A 16,840-nucleotide genomic window follows, 5' to 3' on the forward strand; every position below is an offset into this window, starting at 1 on the left:
CTAACAGTTTGTGGGCACCGTTTGTCACCGTTTTAGTGCAATGAATGTATTGTTTAGTGTTGTGTAGTAGCTTTGCTGGCATGCATCCCACATTATTATTTATTTGCCCCACCAAGATTTACATGCTAAAATCGCCACTGCTCCCCACAGTCTTCAGCCTCTCACTTAGGGTCCAATGTTTCCCATGTTGCTAGGAGACTCAGCTCTCAACACAATATAGAAAATCATCCCTAATAAACAATGGGTAACTTGCACCCAATGCATAAATCCATATATATTTTGAGTCCAATTATAATGTTCATGCAGGCTGTACTTAAAGTACTATATGTACAGAACATTTGATTGAAAGACAGGACCCTTGTCAAAATCCCCTTAACAGTTCTGAAATAGGCCTTTATAATAGAATCCGCAATTTAAGTTTGTTGTCGAAATGCACACCTCTGAAGAGCACTGTATAACAAAAACAAACGACTATGTAACTAACTCTAATAAATGCAAGGATAGAGAAGTTGATTGACTAGTTCAGCAAATGGAACACACTGATCAAAACCAGGAATTACCTTTTCGTGAGACCTCTATCTTGTATAGGCTACATGATGAAAAGCAGAAATAAATGCATCCGTTTCCATAAAGCTGTGTGTGCGTGCGTGCGTGCGTGTGTTCGTTCTGTCTTTTGACGACTGGAATGACAGCTAATTGGGGGGTTCCACCACTTGACGGACAGAGGTTATTAGCCTACAGCAATAACAGCAGACGAACAACATGCAGTATAGGCCAGAAGGAGTCACTCAGACACTCTCCTCTTGACTCTGAACACGGGAGAAATGCACAGTGGAAATGTTTTTTTTTTTTTGGAGGAGCGCACAGTGCGCACTGCTTGGAATAGCCTAATCAGCCACGCGTGAATAAAACACAATTGTCGGGCGGGGAAATACATCTGTAGTGGCTGTCCTACTGGACTGTGAGAATTTAAATCAACTCCTATAAAATGATAACGGCAACAGAAATGGGGTCCACGAAAATAACGCCCGAGGTTTTGCAAGAGATGCTACAATATTACAACTTAACGCGACAAGAGTTCATCGAGTCTTACAACATACAGCCGCTTGTCTACGTCCCTGAGCTGCCGTTGGGCGCGAAGACAACTTTCGTGATTATGTACGCTACCATTTTCTCCCTGGCTCTGGTTGGGAACAGCTTGGTTGTCTACATAGTGGTGCTTAAAAGAGCAATGCAGACCGCTACTAATATTTTCATCTGTTCTCTGGCGGTGAGCGACCTTCTTATCACGTTCTTCTGCATCCCGTTCACCTTGTTGCAGAACATCTCCTCGGAATGGCTCGGAGGTGAGTTCCTATGTTCCACGATTCCATCAAAACACCTGTCTGCTCTGCACTGCATGCCTACTGGTTGAATCCACATTTGTTTCTACGTCATTTCGACGAAATAACGTTGAACCAACGTGGAATAGACGTTGAATTGACGTCTGTGCAGTGGGTGCCTGCTGACAGTGATAGTTTGAATAAACTTTAGAAGCCTATATATAATAGTTTTTTTTCTTCTTAAAATGATATGGATGCACATTCAACCTGGTAGTAGCTTAAGAACATTCTATTCTATTCTGAGCCTTGACACTCATTGATTAATGAATGGGTTGTGTTTGCAGAGCACCTTTTATAATTTCAAGAGAATCTCAGTTTATTGCCTTCTGGTGCCTTCTACAGTTGAATGAATTGATGGGCGTCACTCAAAATGATATTTTTATTTTATTTTAGCAGACGCTCTTATACAGACGCAATTAGGGTTAAGTTCCTTGTTCAAGGGCACATCGACAGATTTTTCACCTAGTCGGCTCGGGGATTAGAACCAGCGACCTTTCGGTTACTGGCACAACGCTCTTAACCACTAAGCTACCTGCCGCCCATGTTGACATTAAAAACCAACCAACGGAGGAAGTAATAGACTACAGAGCATTACCTTATAGACTATTTTATTTCCATAGTTGTAGTCTAAGTAAACCGTTTTTAAACCATGTTCTGGGTTGCCGGACAGCCCTTAGCATTAGGGTTTATAGGTGGCTTGAGAGTTATTTCCCCTTTTTGAATATTAAACACAATATTTAGAGCAAGCAATATCACATTCGTTTTGTGATATAGCTTATACCGTGAATTGTCACAAAATAGCCTATTTTGGTTTGAATTGGTGATCTGATTGGTCAAAAGACCAATTAGTGAAAAAAAGATCCCGAATTTGGGCTGTGTAAACGCAGCCAATGAGAGAAATACTTTTGGAGAAGCTTCTGCTTGATCTCTGCAGAGTGTGTTTTTGAGTGACACTTCTAACCCCTTTCTCCTCCTAGGTGTTCTCGTCTGCAAGACGATTCCTTTTGTCCAGACCACGGCCATCGTCACAGGGATTCTCACAATGACTTGCATCGCCGTAGAGCGCTACCAGGGCATTGTCTACCCCTTGAAAATGAGGAGGCAGTACACGCCGAAAAGAGCATACAAGATGCTAGGTATGCTTTCAAAAATAAACACTCTTTTTTATGCTTTTGTGTTAATGGTGTACGGCAGAGAAGGGAGAGTGGGGAAGAGGAGAAATGAGAGAGGAGAGTGGAGAAGAAGAGAAAGGAGAGAGGAGAGTGGGGAAGAGGAGAAATGAGAGAGGAGAGTGGAGAAGAAGAGAAAGGAGAGAGGAGAGTGGGGAAGAGGAGAAATGAGAGAGGAGAGTGGAGAAGAAGAGAAAGGAGAGGACTGAAGGTCACTAGGTACAGACATTGTGAGACGACAGTAGCCAATGAGAGTTCTTCAGTTATGGTTACATTTTGGAGTATGCTGTGTAGATAAGTGATGAAAACAAATCCTTATTTAAATGCATTAAGCTCTGAGGCACTGACCCCCCCCCAAAAAAAAGGGGGGGGGGGGGGGGGGAAGGGGGGGGGAAGGGGTGTAGACTTGCTATAGGCACTGTATATCAACTTTCAGAAATGTTGGTAAATTAGCTTTTTTTTGTTTTAAAAAAAAACTTCTGAAATAGATTGTGTTTATTCACTACCTAATCATAGCATGGGGTTGTTAAATGACAGACATGTATTAGTTATCTATCACTAGAGCTGTGTTCAAATACTCATTCTAACATACTGTATACTACATACTTAATGAGTATATACTACATACTATTAGTTCAGTTTAGTATACTGTAAACGAACTGCATCCTTTCAGTTGAGCGTACTAGAACAGTCATATTTTATACACATGAAGGTACCCATAGGCAATCATTTCTGATGAAAAAAACATGTGAAAAATTGGATATAGCGTTTTGGAAATAAACTCTTCATATGCGTACAGTACATGATTTATTACTTGTGGTATCGTAAAGAAGTATTTTGTATTGATCATGTCTTCTTTGTGTAGGACTTGTATGGAGTGCATCAGTGGTTGTGGGATCCCCAATGCTGTTTGTACAGCAACTAGAGGTATGTCAAGCCCCTCCCATCACAGCTGCTGTAGCTTCAAATCAAATCCAAAAATCTTACAGTAAACATCACGGCACCTAAGAAGCTGACCTAACCTAACCTAACCAAACCAAACCAAACCAAACCAAACCAAACCAAACCAAACCAAACCAGACCAAACCAGACCAGACCAGACCAGACCAGACCAGACCAGACCAGACCTGACCTGACCTGACCTGACCTGACCTGACCTAACCTAACCTAACCAAATCGATCACTTTCAGAATCACTCCAGAAAACCAAAAGCTTTGATTGAATGATGAATTGATGTGTTTCCCCCCTCCGTTCCCAGGTGAAGTATGACTTCCTGTACGACCACCACCACGTGTGTTGTCAGGAACGTTGGCTTTCCCTGACCCACAGGCAGGTGTACACCACCTTTATCATGGTAGCTCTGTTCCTGATGCCCATGGCAGCCATGTTGTTTCTCTACACACGGATAGGGATAGAGCTGTGGATCAGGAAGAGGGTGGGGGACTCCTCTGTCCTGAGCACCATGAACCACAGAGAGGTCAACAAAATATCCAGGTACTGCATGTACTGTGTATAGACACAAGACGTCTTTCATTGTTTTTTATTGTGATAGATATAGGGAAGAATGAGAGAGGGGAGAGATGAGCCAGGAGAGGACTGGTCACCCCTCAGAGCTTGGTTCCTCTCTAGAATGAGAGAGGGGAGAGAAGAGCCAGAAGAGGACTGGCCACCCCTCAGAGCCTGGTTCCTCTCTAGAATGAGAGAGGGGAGAGAACAGCCAGGAGAGGACTGGTCACCCCTCAGTGCCTGGTTCCTCTCTAGAATGAGAGAGGGGAGAGAAGAGCCAGGAGAGGACTGGTCACCCCTCAGAGCCTGGTTCCTCTCTAGAATGAGAGAGGGGAGAGATGAGCCAGGAGAGGATTGGTCACCCCTCAGAGCCTGGTTCCTCTCTAGAATGAGAGAGGGGAGAGATGAGCCAGGAGAGGACTGGTCACCCCTCAGAGCCTGGTTCCTCTCTAGAATGAGAGAGGGGAGAGATGAGCCAGAAGAGGACTGGCCACCCCTCAGAGCCTGGTTCCTCTCTAGAATGAGAGAGGGGAGAGAACAGCCAGGAGAGGACTGGTCACCCCTCAGTGCCTGGTTCCTCTCTAGAATGAGAGAGGGGAGAGATGAGCCAGGAGAGGACTGGTCACCCCTCAGAGCCTGGTTCCTCTCTAGAATGAGAGAGGGGAGAGAACAGCCAGGAGAGGACTGGTCACCCCTCAGTGCCTGGTTCCTCTCTAGAATGAGAGAGGGGAGAGAAGAGCCTGGTTCCTCTCTAGGTTTCTTCCTACATTCTTACCTTCTAAGGTGTTTTTCCTAGCCACTGTGCTTCCGCCTGTGCATTGCTTGCTCTTTGGGGTTTTGGGCTGGTTATCTGTAAAGCACTTTGTGAGAACTGCTGATGTAAAAAGGGCTTTATAAAATGCATTTTATTGATTGGTTGAGATGAACAGGAGATAAAGAGTTGAAAGTGGAGGGCAGCTGGGGATGGAACCGCAGTCTCAGGAACACAGAGCTGTTCCAAAATACCTGTTTATTGTGTTGAAATGCATTGTGCATGATGACAGCTGCATGTCTCTCAGTATGGGAGAAATAAAAAGAGAGGGTATCAGCGTGAGAAAGTTAGAACATGCTTTATTGATTTTCACAGGAAGAAGAAGCGAGCTGTAAAAATGATGATAACCATTGTTCTGCTGTTCACAGTCTGTTGGGCTCCATTTCATACCGTTCACATGCTGTTTGAGTACAGTAAGTATATGCTCTATTACACTACTACTAATAATAGTGGGGCTAGGACTAACAGGCTGAAATAGGCTATAGAACATATAGCATAAACTATCCCCATCACATAGTGTTAACCTTTATATTCATGGTTAACTGTAACTCGTAGAGGCAGGTGTAAATCTTTCGGTTCAGCATGTTTTTTCTTCTTCTCCCTCTCACTAACCACGTTTCTATCAAACCATTTCATGCGGATGAATTACCTGACCCATGAAGTTGACCCAAAGTTCTGACGGAAACATGAAACGTCAGTACAATTTTAGGCTGACAGACAATTTGTTCATTCGACATGGTGCAATCTTTTTGTGTCTGTAAAATGAATAATGCAAGAAATGGCGGTGGAAATGCCTTTATGCGCGACTATTGATATAATAACCATCATATCGAAGTAAACTTGGAGTCACGCGATGACATGTTGTGTGGTCCTCCCACTACGACTCGGGAAAGCATGCAGTTTATTAGGCTGTTGTCACCTTCTCACCAAGCTGCTTGGCGATGGTCTTGTAGCCCATCCCAGCCTTGTGTAGGTCTACAATCTTGTCCCTGACATCCTTGGAGAGCTCTTTGGTCTTGGCCATGGTGGAGAGTTTGGAATCTGATTGATTGATTGCTTCTGTGGACAGGTGTCTTTTATACAGGTAACAAGCTGAGATTATGAGCACTCCCTTTAAGAGTGTGCTCCTAATCTCAGCTCATTACCTGTATAAAAGACACCTGGGAGCCAGAAATCTTTCTGATTGAGAGGGGGTCAAATACTTATTTCCCTCATTAAAATGCAAATCAATTGATAACATTTTTGACATGCGTTTTTCTGGATTTTTTTGTTGTTATTCTGTCTCTCACTGTTCAAATAAACCTACAATTAAAATTATAGACTGATAATTTATTTTGTCAGTGGGTAAACGTACAAAATCAGCAGGGGATCAAATACTTTTTTCCCTCACTGTATACACCACTAAGCAAGGGGCACCACCAAGCAAGCGGCACCATGAAGACCAAGGAGCTCTTCAAACAGGTCAGGGACATAGTTGTGGAGAAGTACAGATCAGGGTTGGGTTGTAAAAAAATATCAGAAAATTTGAACATCCCACGGAGCACCATTAAATCCATTATAAAAAAATTGAAAGAATATGGCACCACAACAAACCTGCCAAGAGAGGGCCGTCCACCAAAACTCACGGACCAGGCAAGGAGGGCATTAATTAGAGAGGCAACAAAGAGACCAAAGATAACCCTGAAGGAGCTGCAAAGCTCCACAGCGGAGATTGGAGTATCTGTCCATAGGACCACTTTAAGCCGTACACTCCACAGAGCTGGGCTTTATGAAAGAGTGGCCAGAAAAAAGCCATTGCTTAAAGAAAAAAATAAGCAAACACGTTTGGTGTTCGCCAGAAGGCATGTGGGAGACAAACATATGGAAGAAGGTACTCTGGTCAGATGAGACTAAAATTGAGCTTTTTGGCCATCTGGCGCAAACCCATCACCTCTCATCACCCCGAGAACACCATCCCCATAGTGAAGCATGGTGGTGGCAGCATCATGCTGTGGGGATGTTTTTCATCGGCAGGGACTGGGAAACTGGTCAGAATTGAAGGCATGATGGATGGCGCTAAATACAGAGAAATACTTGAGGGGAAACCTGTTCCAGTCTTCCAGAGATTTGAGACTGGGACGGAGGTTCACCTTCCAGCATGACAATGACCATAAGCATACTGCTAAAGCAACACTCGAGTGGTTTAGGGGAAACACTTAAATGTCTTGGAATGGCCTAGTCAAAGCCCAGCCCTCAATCCAATTGAGAATCTGTGGTATGACTTAAAGATTGCTGTACACCAGCGGAACCCATCCAACTTGAAGGAGCTGGAGCAGTTTTGCCTTGAAGAATGGACAAAGATCCCAATGGCTAGATGTGCCAAGCTTATAGAGACATACCCCAAGAGACTTGCAGCTGTAATTGCTGCAAAAGGTGGCTCTACAAAGTATTGACTTTGGGGGGGGTGAATAGTTATTCCACACTCAAGTTCTGTTTTTTTGTCTTCTTGTTTGTTTCACCCCAAAAAAGATTTTGCATCTTCAAAGTGGTAGCCATGTTGTGTAAATCAAATGATACAAACCCCCCAAAAATCCATTTTAATTCCAGGTTGTAAGGCAAAAAACAAAGGAAAAATGCTAAGGGGGGTGAATACTTTCGCAAGCCACTGTAGGTAGCCTACCCACACTGTATCTGCCAGCTGTTGGCTAGATCGCATGTGACAAGACCAGAATGGGCACATTTGCTATATAACGCAACAGTTTTTGTGAGAAAAAACTATCAGTAAAGTTGAAAATGCGATGGAAACCCATTTAACTTGTATTTTTCCAGTCGGTACCTGGGAATTTAACGGTAAAAGTTGTTTTATATGCACTACATCACCCACAGCCTCTTATCAGCAAAATGTCAGTTTTTATTTCTTGTTTTTCTTCATTAATGTTATTTTATGTTTCTTAAGAGAAAATATACTTGTAGTGATGTCCAATGTTTGTTATTGTATTGTAATTTGAAATAATAATAATACAAAACATCTGTTTGATGGAAACATCTCTGGTGGGAAAATGCGATATTGTTTTATGGAGATTTTAGAATATTCAAATGAAAATCTGTCGCAAATTGGATGGAAACCAAGCTACTAATATTCTCCAAATACAGCTAAATAATTCCTAAAAGACCTTCCTTTTGTTCACATCTAGACGACCTAGAGAAGAACTCTGACGAGGTGACGGTGAACATGATCGTCGCCGTCGTCCAGGCCATCGGCTTCTCCAACTCCTTTAACAACCCCATCATCTATGCCTTCATGAACGAGAACTTCAAGAAGAGCTGCGTGGCCACCCTGTCCCGCTGCCTCAGGAAGCCATCCAACCACCGGGGCGGCGCTGTGGAGGAGCCCAACAACCCCACGGTACGCTTTATTAGACCACTGAAGAGGGAGGCCTTCTCAGAGACTGGTGGCGGGGCCAATGGAGGCTTGGAGCAGGGTGTGATGGAGAACGGTCCGTCCGTCTCCTCTCATGGAGACACCTCCTCAGCCTTAACAGGGGAGAAGATGACGGTGAACTCTGAGCTACCGGCGAGCAGCATCGATCTGTTGAAATAGTCTCGTTACAGACTTTTAAAGACACTCCAGTCTCATTTTCACCTCATTTATCCAGTAGTGTACCTTAGGGGACAAATTACTACAGGCACAAAAGCGTACCTTTGGAAAAGGTACAAATTAGCCTATTTAGGGTACCACCACATTGACAAAGCAGTCTGTTCCTTTCAGTGGCAAAAATGTACCTCTAAAACATTTTTTCCGGTGATGTTTTAACACTGTAGGGTGCAAGGCATATTTCCCAGGGTGCCTTTCAAATGAATTTTAGAGTTACCATTACAACCCATGACTGTGTTTGCTAGTGACAGAGACATGGTTGTTGCGTTCAATGGCTTTCAGTCCTGTAGCCTTCATCAAGTGAGTGCCTAAGTTAATATTTTATAATTGAAATGAAACTCTTTATGATAATACATAACATATATCATAAGGCCATACTTCAACGGCGTAGTTTTTACCCCAACACGGTGGTCTGAAACTAGCCTGAGTTCCAGTCTCTTTAGCTCATCCAATCCCTGTACTCCCATGTCATTGCCTGGTACTCAGACTAGTCTGAAACTGCTAGTTTGCGGGCCACATTGGGCAAGGCACGTTATGCTGGCTTGCAAAGTGATATGGAATTCCTATTGGAATCCAGCCAGAGTTAGGATATACAAAAATGTGAACTTTTAATCACCCGCAACCGGCATTTAGAATGACTGCTAAGGTAGGGAAGATTGATAAAGGTATTGATAAATGAGACTCCCTTAACTATCTAAACTGGAACAGCCATCTCAGTAACGGGTGCAATAAATCCAACTACTAACAGATTGGATTAGTAAAAAAAAAGAAGAAGTTATTTATCTTTGTACATGCAAAAACACATATTGAAACAAAATTCTAAAAATGTTTATCTTTTTGTACACCAGGGAACAACACTGTACTGTTTTTTCTGAGTGTACACATACATATGCCAACTTCTGGAGAACTATTCCCCAGCAATTACCCTACAATCGTCAGACTAAAACTGCCCCGGTAAAACCAGCCACAACCCTGCCCAGCATGGGTGACAGTGCCTTCTCACGTGGCTCTGCAACACCCCCACCTGTACGTGTCAAGGAGGCAGCTTTAATCTCCTCACTTAGAACATAACTAAACACCTATTCAAGCTTTTCATGTTTTATGGTTTTTACTCTGCTTAAAGTCCATCTTCAACATTAGCAGGTAATGTGTTGACGTATTGTGATTGTTTTTGTTTTTTTGCGTTCTAATTTATGTGCATTGAGAAATGTGCTCTGCAAATGAAATCTGTATTATTATTGACAGGAAGAGAACAGCTCAGCAAGCGGGCAGCTGTTGTTTAGGAGATGGTAGACCACAGCGCTGGTGGTAGACCTACTGCTCAACTGAACATACAGTGGTGAGAGCTAGGCCATTAAACATACATTACTTATAAAAAAGCACATTTTGTACTTTCACAAACTACTGTCTGTAAATGACGGTAAGCACTGCAGGCACCTCAGAGAACTACAGATTGTGAAGACGTGATAATACAGGTTTTGAATATGAACTAGTACAGGGTCACCTCAGAATGATCCAAATGCAAGCTCTGAAATAGGAGACAGGTGAATTTATTCAGTATTACCTGTTTCGGCATTCTGAGAAAGCCAGGCACATTCAATTCACTACAGATAATTACACAAACAGACAAAACAATAGACTCGATAGAGGTCTTGGAGGTGGAATACTCAGTAGCATGCAAATCACTACTGTCTGGAGATGGTGGAGATATCTAAATTATAAGAGGCTAATGAATGAATATCGTTCTATTTAACTGAAAGAGCTAAACGTTATTAACCTGGTCCCAGATCTATTTGCGCTTTAGCCACAACTCCAGTGCTAATTTTAAAGCCAGACATGACTATGAGTGACAAGGAGTTGACATGACAGCACAAACCGACTGGCACTCAGGCTAAAACTTTAAATCAGTGAACATTTGTAAAAACATGTTTCTATAGGATTTTGTTAAAGAGTCAAATACGTTTAGTACAAGCTTCTGTATATGTGCCATCAACAGTATATTTCAGTATTGTACCATAAGTTAAACGTTGAACTTGAGTTTGCTTGGTCTCTGGGGTTTTAGGCTGGGTTTCTGTATAAGCACTTTGTGACAACTGCTGATGTAAAAAAGGGCTTTATAAAATAATGTGATTGATTGATGGGCCCTATCGTGTGTCTGTTTGTATGTGTCAGATTATGTTGATGTTGCAAATTTGGATAAAAAAACGAAGAACATGGTTTGTTTTTCTTTATTCTTGTTCGTCGTCATTATTTAATTTAATGGATCCAAATCAACCACAAAGCAGTAACATCCAGCTTTACGGTTCACATCATAACGGTGAAAAAACAGTGAAGAACAGTGACTGCATCCCCAATGTCACCCTGTAGTGCACTGCTTTCATCCCCAATGTCACCCTGTAGTGCACTGCTTTCATCCCCAATGTCACCCTGTAGTGCACTGCTTTCATCCCCAATGTCACCCTGTAGTGCACTGCTTGCATCCCCAATGTCACCCTGTAGTGCACTGCTTTCATCCCCAATGTCACCCTGTAGTGCACTGCTTTCATCCCCAATGTCACCCTGTAGTGCACTGCTTTCATCCCCAATGTCACCCTGTAGTGCACTGCTTTCATCCCCAATGTCACCCTGTAGTGCACTGCTTGCATCCCCAATGTCACCCTGTAGTGCACTGCTTGCATCCCCAATGTCACCCTGTAGTGCACTGCTTTCATCCCCAATGTCACCCTGTAGTGCACTGCTTGCATCCCCAATGTCACCCTGTAGTGCACTGCTTTCATCCCCAATGTCACCCTGTAGTGCACTGCTTTCATCCCCAATGTCACCCTGTAGTGCACTGCTTGCATCCCCAATGTCACCCTGTAGTGCACTGCTTGCATCCCCAATGTCACCCTGTAGTGCACTGCTTGCATCCCCAATGTCACCCTGTAGTGCACTGCTTTCATCCCCAATGTCACCCTGTAGTGCACTGCTTTTGCCCAGAGCCCTATGGCCTATTGACATCATTAGTCCTGCTAATTACTAGCTAATTACTAGCTTAGGCTTAAACGCCTACCTGCTGTTGAAGCCATTAGGCTCTCAGTGTGAGGGTACTCCCATCCCAGTTGTTTAACCTCCCGAGTGGCGCAGTGGTCAAAGGCCGCTAGAGATCCTGGTTCGAATCCAGGCTCTGTCGTAGCCTGCCGCGACCGGGAGACCCATGGGGCGGTGGCGCACAATTGGCCCAGGGTAGGGGAGGGATTGGCCGGCAGGGATGTAGCTCAGTTGGTAGAGCATGGCGTTTGCAACGCCAGGGTTGTGGGTTCGATTCCCACGTGGGGGCCAGTATGAAAAATAATGTAGGCACTCACTAACTGTAAGTTGCTCTGGATAAGAGCGTCTACTAAAATGTTTGAAATGCTCTTATCTACAAGAGAGGCACTGTCAGTTCTCCATTTCCATATTGTTTTGGTGGAACTCCAAGCCTCAAGTCACTGTGACATTTCTGCACTCTTACAAGTCATATCATATCTGAAACCGATTTTTTCATATATTCTCTGTTAAAGAGATTGAACAGTATCTTAAGCACTTCCAATTATTTTAATAGGATGTGAAGTACCCTGTTTTGGGTTCTGCGTGGTTCTGGTACCAGTTCTGACCAACAGTTTCACTTAAATAAATTGATATGTGGACACCGTAGATTGAAACGGTAGCCCTGATTCTCAGGGACACAGGAGCATGTCTCTTCTGCCTGGTGAAGCAGGATGTGAAATCTGACACCACTTGATGCTGGGATGTCCCTCCTACCTTTAGAAAATATGCACATTTTCTCTTAACACTAAATATACAAATATGTATTTTACAGTTATAAGGACGGTGAAATATTATAGTTAGTCGTTTTATAAATTGATTATACTCTTTTTAGGAAAAATATTACTCATTTCAAGCCTGATTCATACAGTTTTGTTGAATCAGAAATACATCATATTTCCATATTTCTACTGTGTACTTGAGCTTGTGTCCTCAAAAGTGACTACACCTCTGCTACTTCTAATGATTTTTACCTGGAAGGTGAGATTAACCTTACTTGGAGTATGCAGCATTACTAGTTATTGTTTATGGCCCTCTCATGATAAATCATAACTTTTGGGGGATTACGTAGATTACATTTAGTTACATTTAAGAGGTTTGAATTAACGCATATAAACCATGAAGACATCCATCAATATAGTAGAGGGATGTTCTAAACCCTGAAGACATCCATCAATATAGTAGAGGGATGTTCTAAACCATGAAGACATCCATCAATATAGTAGAGGGATGTTCTAAACCATGAAGACATCCATCAATATAGTAGAGGGATGTTCTAAACCATGAAGACATCCATCAATATAGTAGAGGGATGTTCTAAACCATGAAGACATCCATCAATATAGTAGAGGGATGTTCTAAACCCTGAAGACATCCATCAATATAGTAGAGGGATGTTCTAAACCATGAAGACATCCATCAATATAGTAGAGGGATGTTCTAAACCATGAAGACATCATCAATATAGTAGAGGGATGTTCTAAACCATGAAGACATCCATCAATATAGTAGTGGGATGTTCTAAACCATGAAGACATCCATCAATATAGTAGAGGGATGTTCTAAACCATGAAGACATCCATCAATATAGTAGTGGGATGTTCTAAACCATGAAGACATCCATCAATATAGTAGAGGGATGTTCTAAACCATGAAGACATCCATCAATATAGTAGAGGGATGTTCTAAACCCTGAAGACATCCATCAATATAGTAGAGGGATGTTCTAAACCATGAAGACAACCATCAATATAGTAGAGGGATGTTCTAAACCATGAAGACATCCATCAATATAGTAGAGGGATGTTCTAAACCATGAAGACATCCATCAATATAGTAGAGGGATGTTTTAAACCATGAAGACATCCATCAATATAGTAGAGGGATGTTCTAAACCATGAAGACATCCATCAATATAGTAGAGGGATGTTCTAAACCATGAAGACATCCATCAATATAGTAAAGGGATGTTTTAAACCATGAAGACATCCATCAATATAGTAGAGGGATGTTCTAAACCATGAAGACATCCATCAATATAGTAGAGGGATGTTCTAAACCATGAAGACGTCCATCAATATAGTAGAGGGATGTTTTAAACCATGAAGACATCCATCAATATAGTAGAGGGATGTTCTAAACCATGAAGACATCCATCAATATAGTAGAGGGATGTTCTAAACCCTGAAGACATCCATCAATATAGTAGAGGGATGTCTAAACCATGAAGACATCCATCAATATAGTAGAGGGATGTTCTAAACCATGAAGACATCCATCAATATAGTAGAGGGATGTTCTAAACCATGAAGACTCATCCATCAATATAGTAGTGGGATGTTCTAAACCATGAAGACTCATCCATCAATATAGTAGAGGGATGTTCTAAACCATGAAGACATCCATCAATATAGTAGAGGGATGTTGTAAACCCTGAAGACATCCATCAATATAGTAGAGGGATGTTCTAAACCATGAAGACATCCATCAATATAGTAGAGGGATGTTCTAAACCATGAAGACATCCATCAATATAGTAGTGGGATGTTCTAAACCATGAAGACATCCATCAATATAGTAGAGGGATGTTCTAAACCATGAAGACATCCATCAATATAGTAGAGGGATGTTCTAAACCCTGAAGACATCCATCAATATAGTAGTGGGATGTTCTAAACCCTGAAGACATCCATCCATATAGTAGAGGGATGTTCTAAACCCTGAAGACATCCATCCATACAGTAGAGGGATGTTCTAAACCATGAAGACATCCATCCATATAGTAGAGGGATGTTTTAAACATTGAGAAAAACCCCAAGCCAGCAGTAAACACAAAAAGCCAATTTGATTGAGGTTTCAGAGAACAGTCACCATACAATAACCTCACCGTAAGAAACAGCAGGAGTGACGCCCGGGCATCCAAGGCCATCATATGGTATACACAGGGTTCAATCTAACCAGGCTCCAGATCGCTCTGTGCTTTAGCCATCTCCTCTCAAGGTTGTTCATTCATTGTCACAGCAAACATGTATGGCATGACAAAGCTGTATGGCAATGACAGTCAGAAGAGTTGGCTCAAGCACATACTTTACACACCTGGGAACAGGCTCCTTTCAGCCAGTGAACATCATCAAACCATTTATAATCAAATCAGATACTTTACAGACCTGGGAACAGGCTCCTTTCAGCCAGTGAACATCATCAAACCATTTATAATCAAATCAGATACTTTACAGACCTGGGAACAGGCTCCTTTCAGCCAGTGAACATCATCAAAACATTTATAATCAAATCAGATACTTTACAGACCTGGGGACAGGCTCCTTTCAGCCAGTGAACAACATTACACCATTTATAATCAAATCAGATACTTTACAGACCTGGGAACAGGCTCCTTTCAGCCAGTGAACATCATCAAACCATTTATAATCAAATCAGATACTTTACAGACCTGGGAACAGGCTCCTTTCAGCCAGTGAACATCATCAAACCATTTATAATCAAATCAGATACTTTACAGACCTGGGAACAGGCTCCTTTCAGCCAGTGAACAACATTACACCATTTATAATCAAAATCAGTGACTTCAATGCTTCACTCTTTCCAGCCACAGGCAGACTTTATTGTACATTCAGAAAGGTAAAGCATGGAAAAGATTACAGCATACTAAACCAACGAGGAACAAAATACAGTAAGTCCACATGAGGCCACGACTAAACACATAAACCAACAACAGGTGAACGTCAGTCTTCCAGACGTTTTGACAGCACTTCTCTCTGTAGTCCTGTGAATTAGAATAAGTGGTATAAAATAACACAATAAACAGAAAGCCAAAGGAAGAGGTTATCAAGCTTCAAGGAGAGAAAACAAAAACTTCACTTTAAAGGCACTCCTTGTGTACGTACCCCCATGCTGTCTTTGCTCCATCACACCCCACTCCCAACACACACACACACACACACACACACACACACACACACACACACACACACACACACACACACACACACACACACACACACCTCCTCACCACTTCAACTGTCAATCATCAATAGCAAAAGCAGCATATACAATGAGGTGAGAGTGCCTTGAGCAGATCAGTACAAGTGAGGGTTGTGGGTTTGATTCCCACATGGGCCACATATCATGTACATGTGCCACTATGTAACCGTAGGTGCCTTTGGACCAAAGCATCTGCTAAAGGAACATATTCTATTACATTACTAGATGTTGGGGTGTGGAACAGAGAGTCCTGGGTTCTACTAGGACAGAGTCCCGGGTTCCGCTATGTAACCAAGGGGATGTGGAAGTCGCTGCTGTCGAAGAGCAGGGGTCTCCTGGGTGGCGTGGGGTCCTTGTCAGCCTTGTGTAAGAGCTTGAACAGTCCTGTGCCGATGTTCATGGGGATTCCCATGATGATGCATTCAGATACACCTGGAACCAGAGGAGACAGAGAGAGATTGAGCTCAAATCAGCCGTGTCAGGAAGTTCTTTCTCAACGGCTAGAAACCCATCCTCTCCTCATCTCCTCCCCATTCATCTGAAAACACTTGACAGGTGGCTAGTTAGTTATTTCAGATCAGTGCAATGAATGAGAGAAGTCGAGGAACAGACAGACGAGAACAAGCCTGTGTATTCTTTGTTATCAAGTAGCTGTATTTCTGTTATTCTGCTATAAACAGATGAAGCCTCAAACTCACCACAGACTGAGTCCTTCTGTCCAAAGTACGCAGCATCAAAGAGATGGTCGGCAGTTTTCTCAAAGGATGCCAGCATCAAGACGCTCTCCTTCATCTTAGCCAGGCCAAACCTGGTGATGCCTAGGATCTCACCCTATGGAGGGCAAATACATTATCCTATTACATTATCTTATTACATTATCCTATTACATTATCATATTGCTTAACCCTATTACATAATCGTATTACATTATCCTATTACATTATCCTATTGCATAACCCTATTACATTATCTTATTACATTATCCTATTACATTATCATATTGCATAACCCTATTACATTATCTTATTACATTATCCTATTGCATAACCCTATTACTTAAAACCCATTACATATTCTATTACACATATTGTATCCTATCATAAACAGAGATTTTGTTTTATTACTTGTTAAACAAAATCTCTTTCTCTGAGGAATTGTATTAGTATAAAAAATATACTGAACAAAAATATCAATGCAACATGTAAAGTGTTGGTCCCATGTTTCATGAGCTGAAATAAAAGATCCCAGAAACGTTCCATACACACAAAAA

General features: G+C 42.2%; 2 protein-coding genes across 2 annotated transcripts in view; one reads left to right on the plus strand and one right to left on the minus strand.

Moving 5' to 3' along the window:
- Positions 1 to 988: 988 nt before the first annotated feature.
- On the plus strand, positions 989 to 8,448 carry LOC311122492 (pyroglutamylated RF-amide peptide receptor-like; the record flags this gene model as incomplete). Its single annotated transcript, XM_084196836.1, has 6 exons — positions 989 to 1,346; positions 2,360 to 2,518; positions 3,417 to 3,478; positions 3,810 to 4,045; positions 5,184 to 5,281; positions 8,042 to 8,448. 6 exons carry the CDS (start codon positions 989 to 991, stop codon positions 8,446 to 8,448), a joined length of 1,320 nt encoding a protein of 439 aa, XP_084052962.1.
- A 6,713-nt stretch (positions 8,449 to 15,161) lies between these two features.
- The window catches only part of LOC311122493 (DNA-directed RNA polymerase III subunit RPC1-like), a 45,413-nt gene continuing 43,734 nt past the window's right edge, over positions 15,162 to 16,840 (minus strand). Inside the window, exons 20-21 of the mRNA XM_084196837.1 lie at positions 16,269 to 16,401; positions 15,162 to 16,002 (exon numbers count right to left, since the gene is read on the minus strand). Coding sequence (XP_084052963.1) covers positions 15,854 to 16,002; positions 16,269 to 16,401 — 282 coding nt within the window. The 3' untranslated portion in view covers positions 15,162 to 15,853. The remainder of the gene's footprint in view (positions 16,003 to 16,268; positions 16,402 to 16,840) is intronic.

This window comes from Coregonus lavaretus (genome assembly GCF_964263955.1).
Source record: "Coregonus lavaretus genome assembly, contig: HAP1_SCAFFOLD_2237, whole genome shotgun sequence".
NCBI lineage: Eukaryota > Metazoa > Chordata > Actinopteri > Salmoniformes > Salmonidae > Coregonus > Coregonus lavaretus.